The sequence below is a fragment of the Dioscorea cayenensis genome, chromosome 19 (genome assembly GCF_009730915.1).
Source record: "Dioscorea cayenensis subsp. rotundata cultivar TDr96_F1 chromosome 19, TDr96_F1_v2_PseudoChromosome.rev07_lg8_w22 25.fasta, whole genome shotgun sequence".
In the NCBI taxonomy this organism is placed as follows: domain Eukaryota; kingdom Viridiplantae; phylum Streptophyta; class Magnoliopsida; order Dioscoreales; family Dioscoreaceae; genus Dioscorea; species Dioscorea cayenensis.
Window position 1 is genome coordinate 1,629,689 of NC_052489.1, and position 17,480 is coordinate 1,647,168.

General features: G+C 33.4%; 2 protein-coding genes across 5 annotated transcripts; one reads left to right on the top strand and one right to left on the bottom strand.

Annotated features, from left to right (window-relative positions):
• Positions 1-599: 599 nt before the first annotated feature.
• On the top strand, positions 600-7,073 carry LOC120250053 (rRNA biogenesis protein rrp36-like). 4 transcript variants are annotated; one of them, XM_039258802.1, is made up of 11 exons: positions 600-831; positions 2,126-2,275; positions 2,348-2,484; positions 2,573-2,639; positions 2,832-2,884; positions 4,107-4,161; positions 4,268-4,342; positions 5,170-5,287; positions 5,404-5,450; positions 5,542-5,645; positions 6,137-7,073. In XM_039258802.1, exons 2-10 carry the CDS (start codon positions 2,183-2,185, stop codon positions 5,641-5,643), a joined length of 747 nt encoding a protein of 248 aa, XP_039114736.1. In that variant the 5' UTR covers positions 600-831; positions 2,126-2,182; the 3' UTR covers positions 5,644-5,645; positions 6,137-7,073. The 4 variants fall into 4 exon arrangements, with proteins under 4 accessions (XP_039114736.1, XP_039114735.1, XP_039114739.1 ...); XM_039258801.1 differs by having other exon boundaries at positions 2,157-2,275; XM_039258805.1 differs by having other exon boundaries at positions 2,192-2,275.
• A 6,564-nt stretch (positions 7,074-13,637) lies between these two features.
• Positions 13,638-14,048, bottom strand: LOC120250665 (probable calcium-binding protein CML45). The gene has a single exon (XM_039259495.1). The coding sequence runs from the start codon at positions 14,046-14,048 to the stop codon at positions 13,638-13,640; it is 411 nt and encodes a 136-aa protein (XP_039115429.1).
• Positions 14,049-17,480: the final 3,432 nt, after the last annotated feature.

Sequence of the window (17,480 nt, forward strand, 5' to 3'; positions counted from 1 at the left end):
ATATGTATGTATAATTTTTCCAACATTAAAAATTCAATGGTATAGGTGATAATATAAAAAACTCTAATTTTAATTTAATTGCGCTAATCACATAAACTATTTTTTTTAAACTAATAACAATTAAAATTAGATATAAGAGCCCTATGTTAAGTAGTTTTGATCTTATCATAATTTTATGTATATATTTATGTTGAGTCGTTTTTATGTTTCAATATGTAATAATATTTTTACAACTAGCGAATCCCCGTGGGGAGGGAATCCCCTCGGGGATGGGGATGGGGAAGAGAATTCCCCCCGTCGGGGAATCGGGGATGGGGAATCTCCGTCCCCGCCATAAACGGAGACGGAGACGGGGAGGGGCATCCCCGCTCCGCCTCGTTACCACCCCTACAAGTAGCTTATGTCTTTTTATCCGATATTACAATGAAACTTTAATAAAAAATTAATTTTTAAAAATATTTCAACTTATTTGCAAAAAAAAGAAAAAGAAAAAAAGAAGTAAACGCAATATTCAACAATGCAAGGGGCTTATTTGCAAAAGAGACCCCACACTATAAACCTGTTGTTTCGGTGAAGCCGCGAGACATCGTATTATTGATTGTTATCTCCGCTCAGCGGTAAGCTTACCGCCGCCTCGTCCCTCGTGAAATCTCGCGAATTCTGCGCTTTGGGGGCAAAACTCTCGCCTTTGGAGCAGAATGCCTCAATGCCAGAAACCCTAGCTGGCGGATCCCGCCGCGTCAGTCACCGTTGCCGGATCTCACAGCCCTGCTCTTTGTCAGAGTCTTGCTGACCTCCCCGGGGATCTCCTCGCAGCGCAGCTTGTCTAAGGTTTGGATTTTGATTCTTGTCTTTAATTGGTAACAGTCCAAGATGGTAAACTAAGCAGAATTTTTCTAAACTTGCTGAAATTTGAAGATGTTTTGTTCTATGTTCTGGGAATAGCATGGATCTGTTGATTAATTTTGTTCTCAATCTCAATTCTTGCCCTAGCTGTAAACCCTAATTGTAATTGCCCTTGTTTTTTCTATGTTCTGGGAATAGTTTCTAAAAGTCTAAAAACTAAGTTTTTCTACCATGTTAAAAAAATATAATTAAAAAAAATTTAAAATACTAAGTTACACTTAAGCAAGATGCAAGCATTAAAAAAATAAAATAAAATAAAATTCTATTCTAATTCTTTAATATAATAATAAATATTATTAAGTATGTAGATTCTATATTTTTTTCACCAATTTAGTATTATGTACTCTTTATAATAAAATTTGCTAATAAATTAAATATTTTTTTGAAATATAAAGACAAACTATTTCTTAATAAAAATATATGTAAATTACTTATAAATATTATATATATATATATATATATATATATATATATATATCATTTCCAGGATATTGTAAAGCCAAGTTTATTTTACATTTCAAACCCACAGCGCAAGCGAGGGCCTCTACCCTAGTTATTATTATTATTATTTCAACAAAAATTTTTTATTATACTTATAATCAGAATATAAACCCCTAATAGCAATCATTCGTAACTCAAATACTTAATTATGGCGAAGGGAAAGGCACCAAATAGATAGGCCTAATGACGTGGATGCAAGTTATCATCCACATCATTCTTTTTTCTACAAACAAATCATATGAATCCCTAAACTCTAAAAATTATAAAACATTATAAAATTTTATCTAAAATTTTATAATCTTACACTTAAATACTATAAAACTATAAAACCATAAAACCATGTACTCAAAATTCTAAAAACATAAACTTTAAATACTAAATCTTAAATTTTAAATTCTAAATCCTAAACAATAAACTGTGGAATCCTAAACTCTAAGCCCTAGACAGTAAAAAGTAAATCTCCGTTTTAACATTTACGATTGAAATTAGGTTTTTCTTAAAAGACATAATGACACGGATGCTGATATGATACCAACTTGGCATCTACTACATCATTAGATCTATGTATTAATAATAATAATAATAATAACAATGTGGATGCTGTCATGCTGATAGATGCTGATATGGTGCCAACTTGGCATTTACATCATCTGACCTATCTATTAGGACTAAATATTATTATTATTTCAGCAATTTTTTTTATTGTCCTCATAATCAGGATAAAAAACCCTAATAGCTTAATCCTTTAGAACTCAAAAGTTCAAAACACTTAATCATGGTGAAGGAAAAGAAGCTGCAATCCTCCAATGTCCAAAGAGAGAGCACAACTGCCATGGAGGATGATGACCTTATGGCCTCACCCAAAGAGGTTTGAGATAGCTTTTTGATCACCTTGTGAGCCTTAGTTCCCTTTTCTTTTATTCTCTTTCTTGTATTGCAGGAAGAGGAGATCGAACGGGTTCTTGCTGATATCCCTCTTGGCGAGCTTCAAAAGGTGCGGGCTGATGGATCCCATGCTCCTCGATCGAAGGCTCCCATCAAAAGGCAACAGAAGCTTGGGCGTGCTCATAAGAACATGTTTGTTTACTTATTTTCTCAGTTGATTTGAGATTGATTTGTTGCTTGGTTTTCTTTTTGTTTTTATTTATCTGTGGTAAATTTGAAGGCCAATGGAGATGAGCAGCAAAGTGCCTGCTGGAAAGTTTAGGGAGGTCATCCAAGTACCCAAAAAAAGTGGGTGTTTTTTTTAATTTTTTTATTTTATTTCTTGGTAATTGTTTCCATTTTTATTACAAAGAAATGACGAAAAATGGTTACTAGAACGAATTGCAATAGAAATTTTATTTTTCATTTTGGTTAGTTTTTTATATTTCTTTTGTGAGCCTTTGTCACCTAACAAGCATTTGGTTTGCTTTTCATGACAGGTTACACGAGATCCTCGGTTTGAATCTTTATGTGGAACTCTTGACAGAAATGGGTACGTCTAGCTTTCTTATCATTGTGATATATTTTTTCGCTGTCAAAGTAAATGTGTCACACTGTTGTTTATGAAATTTGATATTAGTTTTATGCTATGTACACAATGTGCGATGTATGTAATCTATAGATGTTTTGCTTGGTCTATTATTTGTTTATGTCTTGCTTAATTATATTTTTATATTCGTATCAAGTGGTGGTTCTTCCTCATTTGAATGTGTTTTTCACCATGAATTGTTATTGTTGTTAACTGGGAAAAATGAATTGTCAAATAGAATTTTAGCGAATTGAATAGAGAGCGGTAAGATGAAAAGTTCTAGGTTTGCGCAAGCTTGAGTTTTGATATAATTATAGAGCCATGGGTAGCTCTATGAACAATAAATTATTCAAGTAGGCTATGACCTAATGGTGGAAAGGTGGAATGCGTTAAAATGACATATTTATATTTGTTTGTTTTAAAACTTGAAATATATTAAATTTGGGGTTTTAAACTGACATTTGGATATAGGAGCTAGTTACGTGTATTTGTGTTGGTCCCCAAAAAAATAAAAAAATGAAGCTTAAAATGCCTTTGTCATGGTCTTTCTTTGTTTTTTTAGATAATGTGGTATTGGGCTCGGATGAAAGTTGTGAGGCATTAAGTCACTCGTGAGTTTTTTAATTATCTTTATTTATTTATTTATTTTTGCTAAGGACACTTATTTGAAAGGCGTTATATATGGCATTTTTTGGGCTAAAGCTCTATATTTCAAGAATTTTTATCATGTTTCCCTCTTAAATTTGAAAAATAAGAGCATCTGTTGTTTTCATTGCGAAACATTAGAGTAATCACTGTTGGGTTATAGGCTTAAGTCATTTTATCTTTTACTTAAGCAAATGTTTTATTATTTGTCACATTCCAGGAAAGCTAATTTTTTTTCATTTGGCAAAATACAATGGGTCAGTATTTCCACAACGTTAAAAGTATTCAATAGGAAAATCATTGCTTTGATTTTTTCCATCATGTTGGGGATATATAAATTGGATATGAATTTTTTCTTCCTTCAATCTAGTAAAGCCTTTTTCTTTCTGGTGTTTGAGTTGTGTGATTTGAGTGTCTTGGGATTTTTAACATATTTTTAAATTGTCATTGATGCTGATGCTATTTATTATTTAGCAAGAAGCTTTTATGCACCTTTGAAAAGTTTATTGACTGTACTCTTTGTATTCTCCTGGAAATGCAGGTTTCACAAAAGATATGATTTCTTGTTTCAGGTTGAGCTTCCTGCAGAGAAGGAGGTTATTCCTATCCAATTTTGATGGTTATCTTTATATACCTGTAGCATTTAAATTCTTCCAATGTTTTGCTATGTTGAATAACTATTGTTAGTGTTACACTTGACAGAAACTTCATAAGTTAATTAAGAAGGAGAGAGACCCAACTGTTATCAAGGAACTAAAGGAACACCTTTGTTGGATAGTAAGTTGTTGCAAGCTGAAAGAAACATACCATTTTAATATGGTTTTTGTTTGTATGCCTCTTAATATGGTTTCTGTGGGAAAAATTGTTTGAACTTTGTTATAAGATATTAACTTGTAAGGCTAGTTAACTTAGCGAGCAATGGTAGTTTGTTCAGATCTATGAACCTAATTGTTAAGCTATTTCCTATACTAAAACATTGAAGAGAAAGACTGCATATTTGTTGTTTGTCTTTCAATATCACATGTTAAAAAATATTTATTGGCATTGAATATTGAAAAAGCACACCATTCATCTTTAGTCAGTGCAAGTTAAATTATAAGAGTGAATAATTACTTATCATGGAATTAGGAGTCCACTTGTAATCCTTTTCACTTTGTTAATTTGCGTAGCATATGATACAGTTTTAATCCTTGCTATGGCTGTCAATGTTGTTCTTATCTGATATGATACTCTAGTGTGAGATTTTCTATTTCAAGAATCTGATCTTTTTTAAGAAATTGGGATTCTCATTTGATTGGAAAATCCACATTCTTTTTTACCCTGTAGTTGGTCCAAAACCTGGAGAATGGTCTCTTGCTGTTTTAGAAGGTATATAAGTGTATAATCAGAAATTGTTTAAGATTGATGTTAACAAATATAAGAGTAAAACTGCAAACAGTTTAAGGTTGATGTTAACAAATAGTTCACTAATACTAAGAACCATTATTATTTGTAGTTTACTACGAGTATTATTTTAGTTGTTATCATGTTTTTGATTACTTGATGTGCAATATTGTTGATTCATCAATTGGTCCATTCACATTTGCCTTGCCTTGCATATTCAGGACAAGCAGTTGCAATCTGCACAACAGAAGAAAGTTGGATCTCGTGTGTTATCTGAACATATAAAGAAAGAAAAGGAAGCTGCAAAACAAGGGAAACGACCATATTACCTTAAAAAATGTTTGCTTGCTCATACCCTCACTTATGTTTATCCATGAGCATGAAAGGCTTCCTGTTTCTTCCCTGTTGCAAGCATTTGTAGTTCCATTTAATGGTTTTTCATGTTCTTGTGGCAGCGGAAATTCGTCAAGGGGAGCTAGTAAAGAAATATGAGGATTTAAAGGTTCGAACGAGGCCTCAAAAAATGAATCTGTATTAACTATTTAAAACTATGTTTTCTGTGTGCTTCATTTTTGGGATTCATTAATTTATAGGCTGCTGGGAAGCTTGACTCCTTCATTGAGAAGAGGAGGAAGAGAAATGCTTTGAAAGATATCCGCTACATGCCTTACCGGAGAACTAACAAGGATGTGTGATGGTATGGATCTGCATGGTGACTGTTCTTTCTCAATTAGAGTGCAAATTCTTCGCTTATTTATTTACTTATATATTTATTTTTCTTATGTATCTTAACAGTGACATGTAATAGGAATCACAGAAGGTTCACTGAAAGTTTCTAAGATGAATTATGAAGCATAATGATATCTTAACAGTGACATGTAATAGGAATTACAGAAAGTTCTCTGAAAATTTTTAGGATGAATTATGAAGCATAATCACATAACATATCCCATTATGGATGTAGCTTCTTTATAAGATAATCCCCACAATGATTGCAAAATTTCTTTCAACTGTAGAAACAGAACGCCAATTAACTGTAGAAACAGAACGCCAATTGTCATGCTTGTGTGGGAAAGTGGGTGAATGAAGCTTGTGCCCTTTTTGTTTAGATTTAGTGTCTGATGCATATTTTGTGGCAATTCACAGTGGTAAATGAGCTTGTGAAATTCACTTGTTTTTTTTTCTCAGGGTCTTAGTAAGAATGTAAACTTCAAGTAGTTACACAAATGATTGTTGGATACTACTCTACTCTGCTGTAAAGCTAGCAGGATCACAAGGCATGCCTTTTATCTTCTCTTACATCATTTCCTCAGATGAATTTCCTGACATTTTAATGGAATTTTCCACTACGCGTTACTGTTGTCAATTTTGCTGTTGAGTTAGACTTGCCATGCAGCAGAAACTTTTTTTTTTCAATCTGTACTGATTTCATTAATGTATCATATGTTTTCCCCCTCTTTTCTCTTGCCTTGCTTGACTACATCCTCTTCTCCTGACCCGACCATCTCAGTATCAGACTGGTTTTTATTTTTCTTGACTGTCATAGGCCAAACAGTTATTTTAGGTGCATCCAAAACACATTGACTGATTGACTTGCTACAGTTGAAACTTTTGCTCTCAAAAGTTGCTGCATGCTGCTATGGTATTGCTTGACAGGAGAAGCTCATCTTCTAATTATTAGTATGCCCTATTGCCCCTGCAGTCATATTTGTTGCATAATATGAATCTTTTTTCTTAGTGCATCAACAACAGCTGGCTCACTTAGTCAGCTGTTTACATCATGCTTTATGATACTTAATAAATAGTAATTATCAAGCATAATTATGCCACTGCCCAACAACATCCTTGCCACTATTTTATGCAAGCATGCCAATTATAATTCACTAGTCTGCTGTTCTTGCAGGTCTTTGAAGTTAACAATGGCTTTATACTAATGAGTTAGCTCTTAATCTTCATATTATAGTTTGATTTTTTTTTTGTTTTCTGACTACTATGTCATCCTTCAAATTGAAATTCTTGTCAACACTGATGCATTGATCAGCGATTTCTGTCTAATTTTATCGACACAAGATGCTAATCTAACAGCATTGTGTAATGCACCTTTTGTGGGTAAATGTTTTTTGAATGCTTGTATTGATTCCTGGATGTTCTGATGTTGGTTCAAAGTTTGAATGTGTGTGTGTGTATTTTCTTTTTCTCCATTTGAACAGTGCTTTGAACTTGCATGGGTCCAGTTTGTGATAATTTTTTTCATAACTTGTTTCTTGCTTTTGGCAAAAGCAAATGATACCAATTGTGTGCCATCCTGTCTTGCTCTCAAGCATCTTTGATAGTTAGATATAAACATATACCTGCTAATGAAACTCCATTTCTTTCATATATTTTTGTGATTGAATATATAAATATATTTATATTTCTGGGATTAAATGTGCATTTTCATTTTGAGAATTGCAGACAATATCAGTACTTCCATCAAAATTGTAAATTTGTAATTGTCCTCCCTTATGTGAGGCAGCAGAATCCCATGTATTATTTTACCAACACAATAGAAGATATTTTTCTTTATTATTAGTATTATGTTTTTGTTTTAAAGATAGCACAGAAATCACATGTTTTCTTTTTTAAATAGAATTGTTAGTATTATTATTTTAATAAAAGCTATTGGTGGTTGCGAAAATGCAAAGAACCATCCGTACATCTGTCATAATATTACATAGGTGGACACCAATAATTCTAGTTCATCATGGGTAGGGATATTCCTTCTTCTGTTTTTAAATACATGTTGTTTCTGGCAATATTATTATTATTATTATTATTTTTAATTTTTTTATTTTTTAATTTTTTAAGTTATATAAATAAAGAGAGTAATATTTATAATCATAGAAAAAATACATGGTTTTAAGAGGGATAGTTTAGTAATTTAGTTATTATTTTTTTTTAATGTGTTGCCAATATAATAATTTCTATAAGAAATGTTGACATGGATAAAAAAATGGAACGATTTAGATTCGTCAGGTTAAATTAAAGTTTGGGCTTGAATGCTTTTAGGAATTTGATATTTTTCAGTGGCTCACACATTATGATAAAATAAGAATTAATGAATAGTGGAGTGGTGAGCAAGTTCCACCAATCTAAATTTGAATAGAATGGTTTCTTAAACAGGAAGATTAATAATTATTTATACCTCGATATAGATGAAAACATCATTTAAAATGGAGAAAGAGGAAATTATGGCAGTATATTTATTAAAGGTGTTGCCGAAGCTATTAAAGGTGACTTGCAGGCATGGTTGGAGTACACTAACGTCCTACCACAACAAGAAAAAGTATCCAATCATATGCTTTGAGAAGCAGCTAGCTCATGTAAGAATGATGGGGATATGACTGAAACCTATATGGTGGTAGAGAAAGGGGGATATAAAAAAATGTAAAACAGAATTAGGTAGTATTGGTACTTAAAAAGGAGCTACTTCAACCGGTTGGTGAAGAGTTAAGACATGTCGCTTTGAACAACAAGAAGCAACTGAGAAGCTACGCCAGAGAATTGTATTGTATGGTCATGTAATGTAAGAAGCAGTAGTTTAATAATGTAAGCAAAATGCAGTTTATGTATGAAGATAAAATAAATGGCAACTTAATATAATTTAAACTGAACATGAGCCGAAACCGACGAACAAAATGAATAATAGACTGAATTTCAGAATTAATTGAAATTACACCAAAATTCCCGTAAGAAAGACAATACATTTAGACGGAAGAAATCATGAAAAATCAGAAGTCAATGGTTGGAGATGAGTCCAGATTTTGAAATACAACCAACATTTGTGTAAGCCCAAAGCCCGGCGTAGATTGTAGTTGAAACGCATTTGGACAGTTAGGCAGTTGTAGTTGTGTTGAAACGGCTGATTGATATTCTCCTTCACCAGGAAATACAACGGATTGGACAACTCCCAAAAGAAAACACCAGTATTAGCCTGAATCTCTGTTATATCATCTCCGGTCCAGTAATACATTATCAAAGATTGGAAGTAATTCCAAGGCTATTGATTAAGCATACCTAAATGTTAGATAGAGTACTGTAACCGTGATTGCTGTATGGGGTTTGATAGCGACGACTTTCGATGAATTCAATATTTGCATTTTTTAATGTCCGGTCACGCAAGGAGTGATTGTCTCCTTTATCGAGGTATTCTTTAAAGCTAGAATCATGACCTGGATTACATAGGATATATAATTGATGGGATTCCACCTTTAATTTGAACGGGTTTACCATATTTGCAATTTGTTTGCCAGTCGCGCTGAGCCCCAATCAATTCCTTCCAATGCTTTAATTCAAGATAATGTGGGGAGACGTCATCAATCACGTTGTATAGAACATCATTGCTGAACGTGGCATAATTAAAGTCTAGATGTTCACAAATATAATTATGTTTATCAAGAGATCTTACCTATGCCGTCTTACCGGTACGACTTGGCCCTTCAATAATTATACTTGTAGGCCGAAGTAATTCACACTTGATTTGTATTATATTATTGTCTTCTGGCCGCGCAGCGTAACGAACCTCAAAGTTATGGTCTATCCATGCCTGCATACTTTCTATAATCTGAAATGACGAATAATCCCAAACGGATATGTAAGTTTCCTTAGGCTTGGCAAATATATGTTTGGTGTTTGGCTTAATATTATGATATTGTAAAAGAAAGGTCCGGGGATCATTCTCTCGAATTATTTGTAAAGCATTGTCGATTGTATATGCGTTTAGGGCATCGGCATAAACACTTGACAAATCATGTCGGCCGTCTCTTGAAGATCTGGCGTCAATCTGAAATTCACCTCAATCAAAGTAATCACCTCATTTCTCAATATACACTTTGACATCAGAACTGAATTTCGCACCTTGCATATTTGAGATGAAATGTTATAGATGATACAAGTGACCACATATTGAATTTCGTAGGATTTGTTAGCTGTGCTCTCCCTTCCAGTTGTATTAGAACATGTAAATGAGGACTCCCATTCTCGTGTAATTCCCTTGCAAGGCGTATGAACTTTTTGTTACTTGGAAGCGATACAGTTATTAGTTGTTGTAGAGCATCCTCCTTTTGTAGTGAACATCTTGGAAATGTGAGGAAAATATTCCTGTTGTTTATGCGGAACCGTTTGGGTTGGAATGGCATTTTTGGGAATAATGGGTTTACATACTTACGATCACTTACAAGAGCTATTTCATGTGTGTAAGAGCATCTCCAACCATGCTCTATATTTAAAGTAAAAACTTTGATTTGGCGCAGGATGGGCTCCAATCAAGCGCCAATTCCTGCGCCAAATCACCAATGTGCTATAGTGACGCGCAAGTAATTGCGCGTCACTGTAGCTAGAGTTATTTTTTTTTTGGTAATTTTTATTTTTTGTTTTTCTGGTTTTCTGTTTTTATTTTTTTGGTGTTATGTTTTTATTTTTTTTATTTTGTTATTTTAGTTTATTTATTTTTTATTTATAATTTCATATTTTATTCAAATTAATAATTTTATAATTTAAGTTTATATTTTATAATTAATAAGAAATAATAAATTAAAGAAAATAATACAAGAAATATAAATTCATTAAAATTTAAAAAAAAATACATGAGCATTTTGCGTATGCGAATAAAGAAAAATTAAAATTGATTAAATTTGTTGATGGTATGAATATATAAAATGTAAAGTAAGAAGAATATTCTTAGAATATTTTGTTTTAGAGTTAAAAATAGAGTTGATGGTTGGAGAAATTTTCACTGTAGAAGCTGTATTTTTGTATGTTAAAGCTTAAAATATAAAGTTTTGGGTTGGAGATGGCCTAAGTGTGTACAATATATAGCACTCCCTCTCCCCTTGCGGCCATATGTTATAATATTACATGGATGGCTGCCCTCGTCCGTACATTGACGTGTTGAATTTTGATTCGTCAGGTCATATTAAAGTTGGCGCCTGAATGCTTTTAGGAATTTGAATTTCTTAGTGGCCCCACACATTATAATAAAATAAGAATTAATGACTTAGTGGAGTGGTGAGCAAGTTCCACATACCCCGACAGGTGGATTACATTTATAAATTAATATAGAAATAATATGGGTACAAATACAATGCGATTCCAATGTAAATTTGAATAGAACGGTTTCTTAGACAGGAAGATTAATAATTATATATACCCCCGATATATATATATATATATATATATATATATATATATGAAAACATCATTCAAAATGGAGAAAGAGGAAATCATGACATTATATTTATTATTCTTGAGATACGGTCCAACCACTCTCTTTAATAATATATACGAGATATGTGTTGGCGAAGTTATTGTAGGTGACTCGTAAGCATGGTTGGAGTACGCTAATGCCCTACCACAACAGAAAAAAACAGTCAACCGTATGCTATGAGAAGTAGCTAGCTCATGTAAGAATGATGCGGATGTGACCGATGCACTTTGTTGATGATTGCAGGCATACTTGGTAGTAGAGAGAGGGGGTATAAAAAAAAATGTAAAACATAATCAGGTTCAAATGACAATAACAATAAGAGTAAGAGTATTCAAGAGAAGCCAAGATTTTACAAGGATGAACCATTGATAGGGTTTTCCCCTCACTCTCCTTTCATGCTTGCAATGCATCAGTCAAGCTATCCACACTATTATTCAGACTCCATTGCAGCAGCAGCAGCTCAAGGTTCTTCAGCAAGTGCTGATCATTCATCATCTTGTGAAGGGAATATATTGTTGAGTATCACACCTCCGATGAACGATGGTACTAGATTGTTGAGTATCACACCTCCGATGAGCGATGGTACTCCTCCGGCTGCAAGAGAGAAAAGATGAAGTCAGTCAAGGGATGAAAAACATGAGAGGATAGACTTTTCTCATTAGTTGTTCAGCCAATCACCATACAGTCCTCAGCTACCAATAAATAGTCAAAAGGTTAAAGTAAACATAAACTAAAACTTAATCTCCCATTGGTTAACACAAACACACTAACTTCCACCTGATTGGGCAGTAACCAAAAACTAGATACTGTTCTTTATATATTAACCAATCAAAAACATTCATATTCAAAACGCATGCTTCTCCCATGCTTCAGTGCAGAACTCCATGCTCAAACCCATGCTGGTTACCTCAGCACCATCCTGCAGCCATATCCAAAAGTGATGTTTCTCCATTCCCTGAGAGTGAACTGGAGATCGTGCTCCTTCATGCTACAATCACGAAGACGGGTCAACGCCAACATATGTCACCACATTTCATAGATTTCCTTGGAGTAGGTGCCACCTGAATCAAAGTGAACATCCAAGAGGAAGTCTTATGATTAATTTGCTGAACTTTAGCTATCTGTTATTCACTCTCTTCTTCTTCTTTGTAACTTGTCAACTTGACTTTGTTGGAACCAGAAACCTTCAAAGTTGGAAAATAAAAGATTCTAGAGTTAGTTAACTAGTTTAGCTACTCACTTAGCTCCTCTTTCTTTCCTATCTTTGCTCTTATTTTAGCTGACAAAAACTTACTAAAGCATAGTGGCATTATGTAATTAGTTATTTTTTGTCATGTTTCCATTTCTTCATTGGATCCATTACTACTATTTCCATTTTGTTCATCCACCCTTCAATAACTTTGCCTTGTGTTTTCTTGCATGCATTGGATGTAACTCCTACCCATTCTTATTTTTTTTCATTTCTTAACTATAAAACATTCCTCTTCCTAGAGTATACACTATATATAGTTCTTGGGAACATCTATGTCTAAACTGAATTCTAGTCTATATGCTTTCATAACTACATTTTATATATAGATATTAGGAGATGTTCTCAATTTCATGGAATCAAATATACTGTCTAATGGTCATGGAAACAATAACAGGACATGCATTTAATAACAAAGGAGTGACAACAAGAGAATCATGGCAGGAGCTCATGCTTGCTCCTTCATAAGTAGGGCCATGGAAGACCCGCAAGCTTGTTTATTCCATCCGAAACCATGGCATGCTGACAAGAATTATAATCCTCAGTGTACATACAACACTGATCTGTCCATAAATATTCACATACACGATCAAGTTCTGTGATCCATATAGAGTATTATGATTTCGACAATTAAAGCCGGGTATTAATTTGTATAGCCTGTTTCGACTTAAAATTAAGTCGGGGATTTCAACTTGTATGAATGGAATAAGCTTATGAAATTCGGGACATCCACCCCAAGAAAGATCACTTTACTGCTTCCTCGCTTCCTGACACTCTAACATTCAGGCATGACTTTTGCTTTTGGGTCTTATTATGCAGCAAAAAGTATATTACCACTTATGATATGTATTTTTAATTATAAAATAAATAAATTAATTAAATAAATTAAATCAATAAATTAACCGGTCCGGTCTAACCGGTTCACCGGTTGAACCCGAGTTGAACCGGCCGGTCCCGGTTCTTTTATAGTTTATATCACTAATCGCACCGGTTTACTGGCCAGTTCCCGGTTGAACCAGTTGAACCAACCGGTCCGGTTTTTAAATCACTGCTTTGAACAAATTAATCATTCAGCAAAAGCAAGAAGACTCCATGAACTCAACAAACTCATGGAAATCAATCCTGCCATCCACGTTGTGATCATGCATGTCAATCATCCTTTGGCATGCATCCACGTCCACTCTTTCTCTCAACCCCTACATGCACAAAACTCTCTGCAACTCCACTGCATCTATGAATCCATCATTATTCTCATCAAACACACCAAAAGCATCCTTCATCTCCATCAAACTTGGTTCCTTCTCTTCAAACATGCTCGCAAGTTCATCAAAATCCATGTATTCTCTAAGCTGTGGTTCATTACTAGTACTCACACAAGACATCTTCATCTTCTCCAAAATCATCTCCACATCTTCTCTGCTGATAACTTTCTGCTGGTTCACAGGACTCTTCATCTTTTCTTCAGTGAGAGTTGTTGATTTGAACAAGAGTTCAACATGTAATCTCAGAGTTGATGAAAGTCCCTTGGGCATGTACTTCTTTAGCATGTATATGATGTTGAGGATTATGTAGAGGTAGATGGTGTTTGGTACTGATGACATCTCCATTGTTGAATAGAAAGGGAAGAGATGTTTTGGTTGTTGATGTTGGTTTGATGAGGGAATGAATTAGGTGTTCATATGTGTGTCTGTGTGTGTGTGTATCTAGATCAGATGTATAAGGATATATATAAAGGGAGATGAAAATGGAAGTCAAGAGAGAGGAAGGTACATGGATGGTGGAAAGAAGAAGATTCAAAGAAGGAGCATTGGTCCCCATTGTTTGTGGAATTTTTGGTTTTGATTTGACTTTAAGGAATTTTCCTAAACAAGAATCTTGTGCATCTTATTAAATTAATTTCAAATGATCACCAACATAAAATTTAGAAATTTAACTCTTTTTCTAATGTATAATTAATGTCTAATAATAAAAATATGTGCGGTGACTTGTCTATATTTTAAAAATAATAATAATAATAATAATAAATTTTTTTTTTTTTTGAAAAAGTGGATAAACCACAATCAATTAAAGCTCAAAACAACAGTGACAAGAGCCAAAGCTCTACAAAAGCATCCACCAGAAGTGGGATGAAGAGAAACCAGTACAACCAGAAGAGAGAATAGGAGGGGGAAACCTAAAGGAAAGAAGATCCTTTAGGGTTACAAAATAGTGAATCAACTAATCCTCGCCAAAAGAATCAGGTCTCGATGTCAGGGGATCCTGGGCAGAGTCTCTAGTGACCAGAAAATCCAGAATCCTCTTGATCTTGGACATAGGCTCCTCAATCTTCGCCTTCTTCGCCTTCTTCGCCTTCTTAGTTAATAATAATAATTTTTAACTAATGTTTATTCTCTCAACAATTTTAGTATAAATATAGTAACTATTTTTTATTTAAATATAATTAAAATTTATTTTATTTATAAATTTTATTTATATTTATAACTTAAAATAATAACTATATATATTTATAATTAAAATGCTTATAAAATAGGGATTTTTGATCTTACTTTAAAAATTAAAGGTGTTACATTCAAAAAAATCTCAAATTTAAGACTTGATGAAAAACCATGATGATAACAGATCATTGATTATGAGTGGGAATTCATAGGCCAAATTTATTTATTTTCTTCTCCAATAGATTGGAGGCTCAAGACTCGAGAGTATATGTTTTCTTTGGGTATCTTGAGCGTATTTTTTAAAAATATAAAAAAATTTAAAAAGTGGTTAACTTTGAATATGAGAAATTAATTAAATTTAATGATAAAAAATTGAAGACCAGAATAGATGAGAAGGGTCAACAGGAAGACGCTTTCATTTGTTGGTCCAAAATAATTTAATGTTTAATTCATTCAACGCATGATGAAAGATTCATGTTAATTGTAAAAGAAAACGCAGGCTTTAGGCTAATCCATGGCCCTAGGCCTAGTCTTAGTCTTTAGTCAACAAGAATATTTATATTACCAATATTCAACATACTTTACACTCAAATAATATGTATATCTGTTCTTACAATGTTACCAAAATGAGTTATTATATATATATATATATATATATATATATACACATATATGTTGTTCTACTAATATATTTAATAAAATAGTTTTTATTATCATGAGGTTTGGTTGGTGATTTATTCACTCACCAAACATCCACTAATTTAATCCGCCATGAAAATGGATTAATTATTTAAATAAATATATTAATTTAATAAAATTACTAATACTAATAAACACCTTTCATTAATATATTATTATTATTATTATTATTATTCGATGAAAGCGGGCCCAATTAAACCTAACTAAGAGTGGGCTTGCACTCAAGGCCCAAATAAGCTATTACTATTTTTCTCTTTGATGAAACATGGACAAGTAACGTGTCAGCAGTGTGCGCATGGACCATGATTGATCATTCTATTCATGCACTCTCAGCCAAAAATGAAAAGTTTAGGTTATGAATCTGCATCCACAACCAACGATCGGTTATGATTATTATTTTTATTAAATCTTAAAATTAAGACCTTTAAATATTATTTATTTATTTGAATTTTCTAAATAGTTCACTGGATTATTAATGCCTCATTGCATACTATTTCCGTATTGAATAAATCTATTCCCTCTTAATTTGACTTGCTATTTATCATTAGAGAAATGTTATTTGATCCGATATTCCAGTCCGAAATAATAAGCCGAATGAAGTGGATGCCTATGTGGCATCCACGTCAGCCCACACACTCTCTCTCTTTTTCTTGTCTTAAAGAGAAAAATAAATAAGTTGCACTTCTCTTTCCCAAATTTTTTTTTCCCTCTCTGTCTTCCCTGAGGCCACCGGCACACATCACCAGCTGCGAAGACCTTCCTCGCCATCTCACCTGACGCCACCGGCACACCGTCGCCACTGCGAAGACCTTCCTCGCTGTCTTAAACGACGCCACAGGCACACCATCACTGTCGCGAAAACGATGCCACCGGCATACCATCACCGTCGTGAAGCCCTTCCTCTCTGTCTCACCTGCACAATGTCGCCGCAGTGAAGACCTGCTTACCAGATGAGTTATCCGCAACACCCGAGCCCTCCTAGGGTTTGCCCTTCCCCAGTGATGCCCCGGTGTTTCATCATTGAGGAGTCACTCTCCAAGGGACATGTGGTCAGTATTTCAAATAAAGTTTTCCATTCTGTGTCAATTTGAGAGTCTATTCTTGTTGCTAGATTTTTTTGTAGGTTCTGTAAACTCTCTAATCTTGGTATGATATATATATATATATATATATATATATATATATTCCTTTTTGATTAGATGATATATGAGGATTCTTTTTTTTATTCAAGTTAATGTTATTAACAATCAGGTTCTCAGGAAGGGAGTTGGAGCTCAGTGGGTACTGGACATTCTCATACCAAGGAAGAGGTTTCTCATGTTTCAAGGTATGATTTTGAGAACTTTAGTTGATCCATTCACAATGGTTTCATTTTCTGAATCTTGCGTTTGGATGCATTGAAGAAATCATTCAAGACATTCTCTGTCTGATTGTTATTGTTCACTGATAATATTGTTTATAATTAAAGGGGTTTTCTTTTGGTGTTGTTTATGTTTGTGTTCTCCACCTTTCATGGATTATATGCAGTTTAGATAGAAAATAAACCAATGACACTTAAGGAACAATGATATGTATATATATCAGGACAATGTCTCATGGTTACTCCACTAGTATCTAATGTTTGCATTATGCATTTTCGAGTAATTTAATTATCGTCATTCAACTTGGAAAATTTTCAGTTTCCACAGAATCAATGTTCAAATATTTCATTCAATTTTTTTAGCATTAACTCATGAAGATGTATTATTGAATTTCTTGTTAGATCTTCAATTAGACAACATTGTGATGTCTTTTACTCCTTAAATAATGAGAAGTTGCTTGTCTCAATTGCTACTTCTTTATGAATATGTGAATAATTTGATAATCTTTGTTCATCTAGGAAAACATTCGGTTTCCACAAAAAAC

What these genes read in the sequence shown, in the direction of transcription:
- LOC120250053 (XM_039258802.1), top strand. Translation starts at nt 2,183, where the DNA reads ATGGTGAAGGAAAAGAAGCTGCAATCCTCCAATGTCCAAAGAGAGAGC. An exon ending in GGAACTCTTGACAGAAATGG is followed by an intron (nt 2,885 to 4,106) that starts GTACGTCTAGCT and finishes CTGGAAATGCAG; the next exon opens with GTTTCACAAAAGATATGATT. An exon ending in AGAAATATGAGGATTTAAAG is followed by an intron (nt 5,451 to 5,541) that starts GTTCGAACGAGG and finishes ATTAATTTATAG; the next exon opens with GCTGCTGGGAAGCTTGACTC.
- LOC120250665 (XM_039259495.1), bottom strand. Translation starts at nt 14,048, where the DNA reads ATGGAGATGTCATCAGTACCAAACACCATCTACCTCTACATAATCCTC.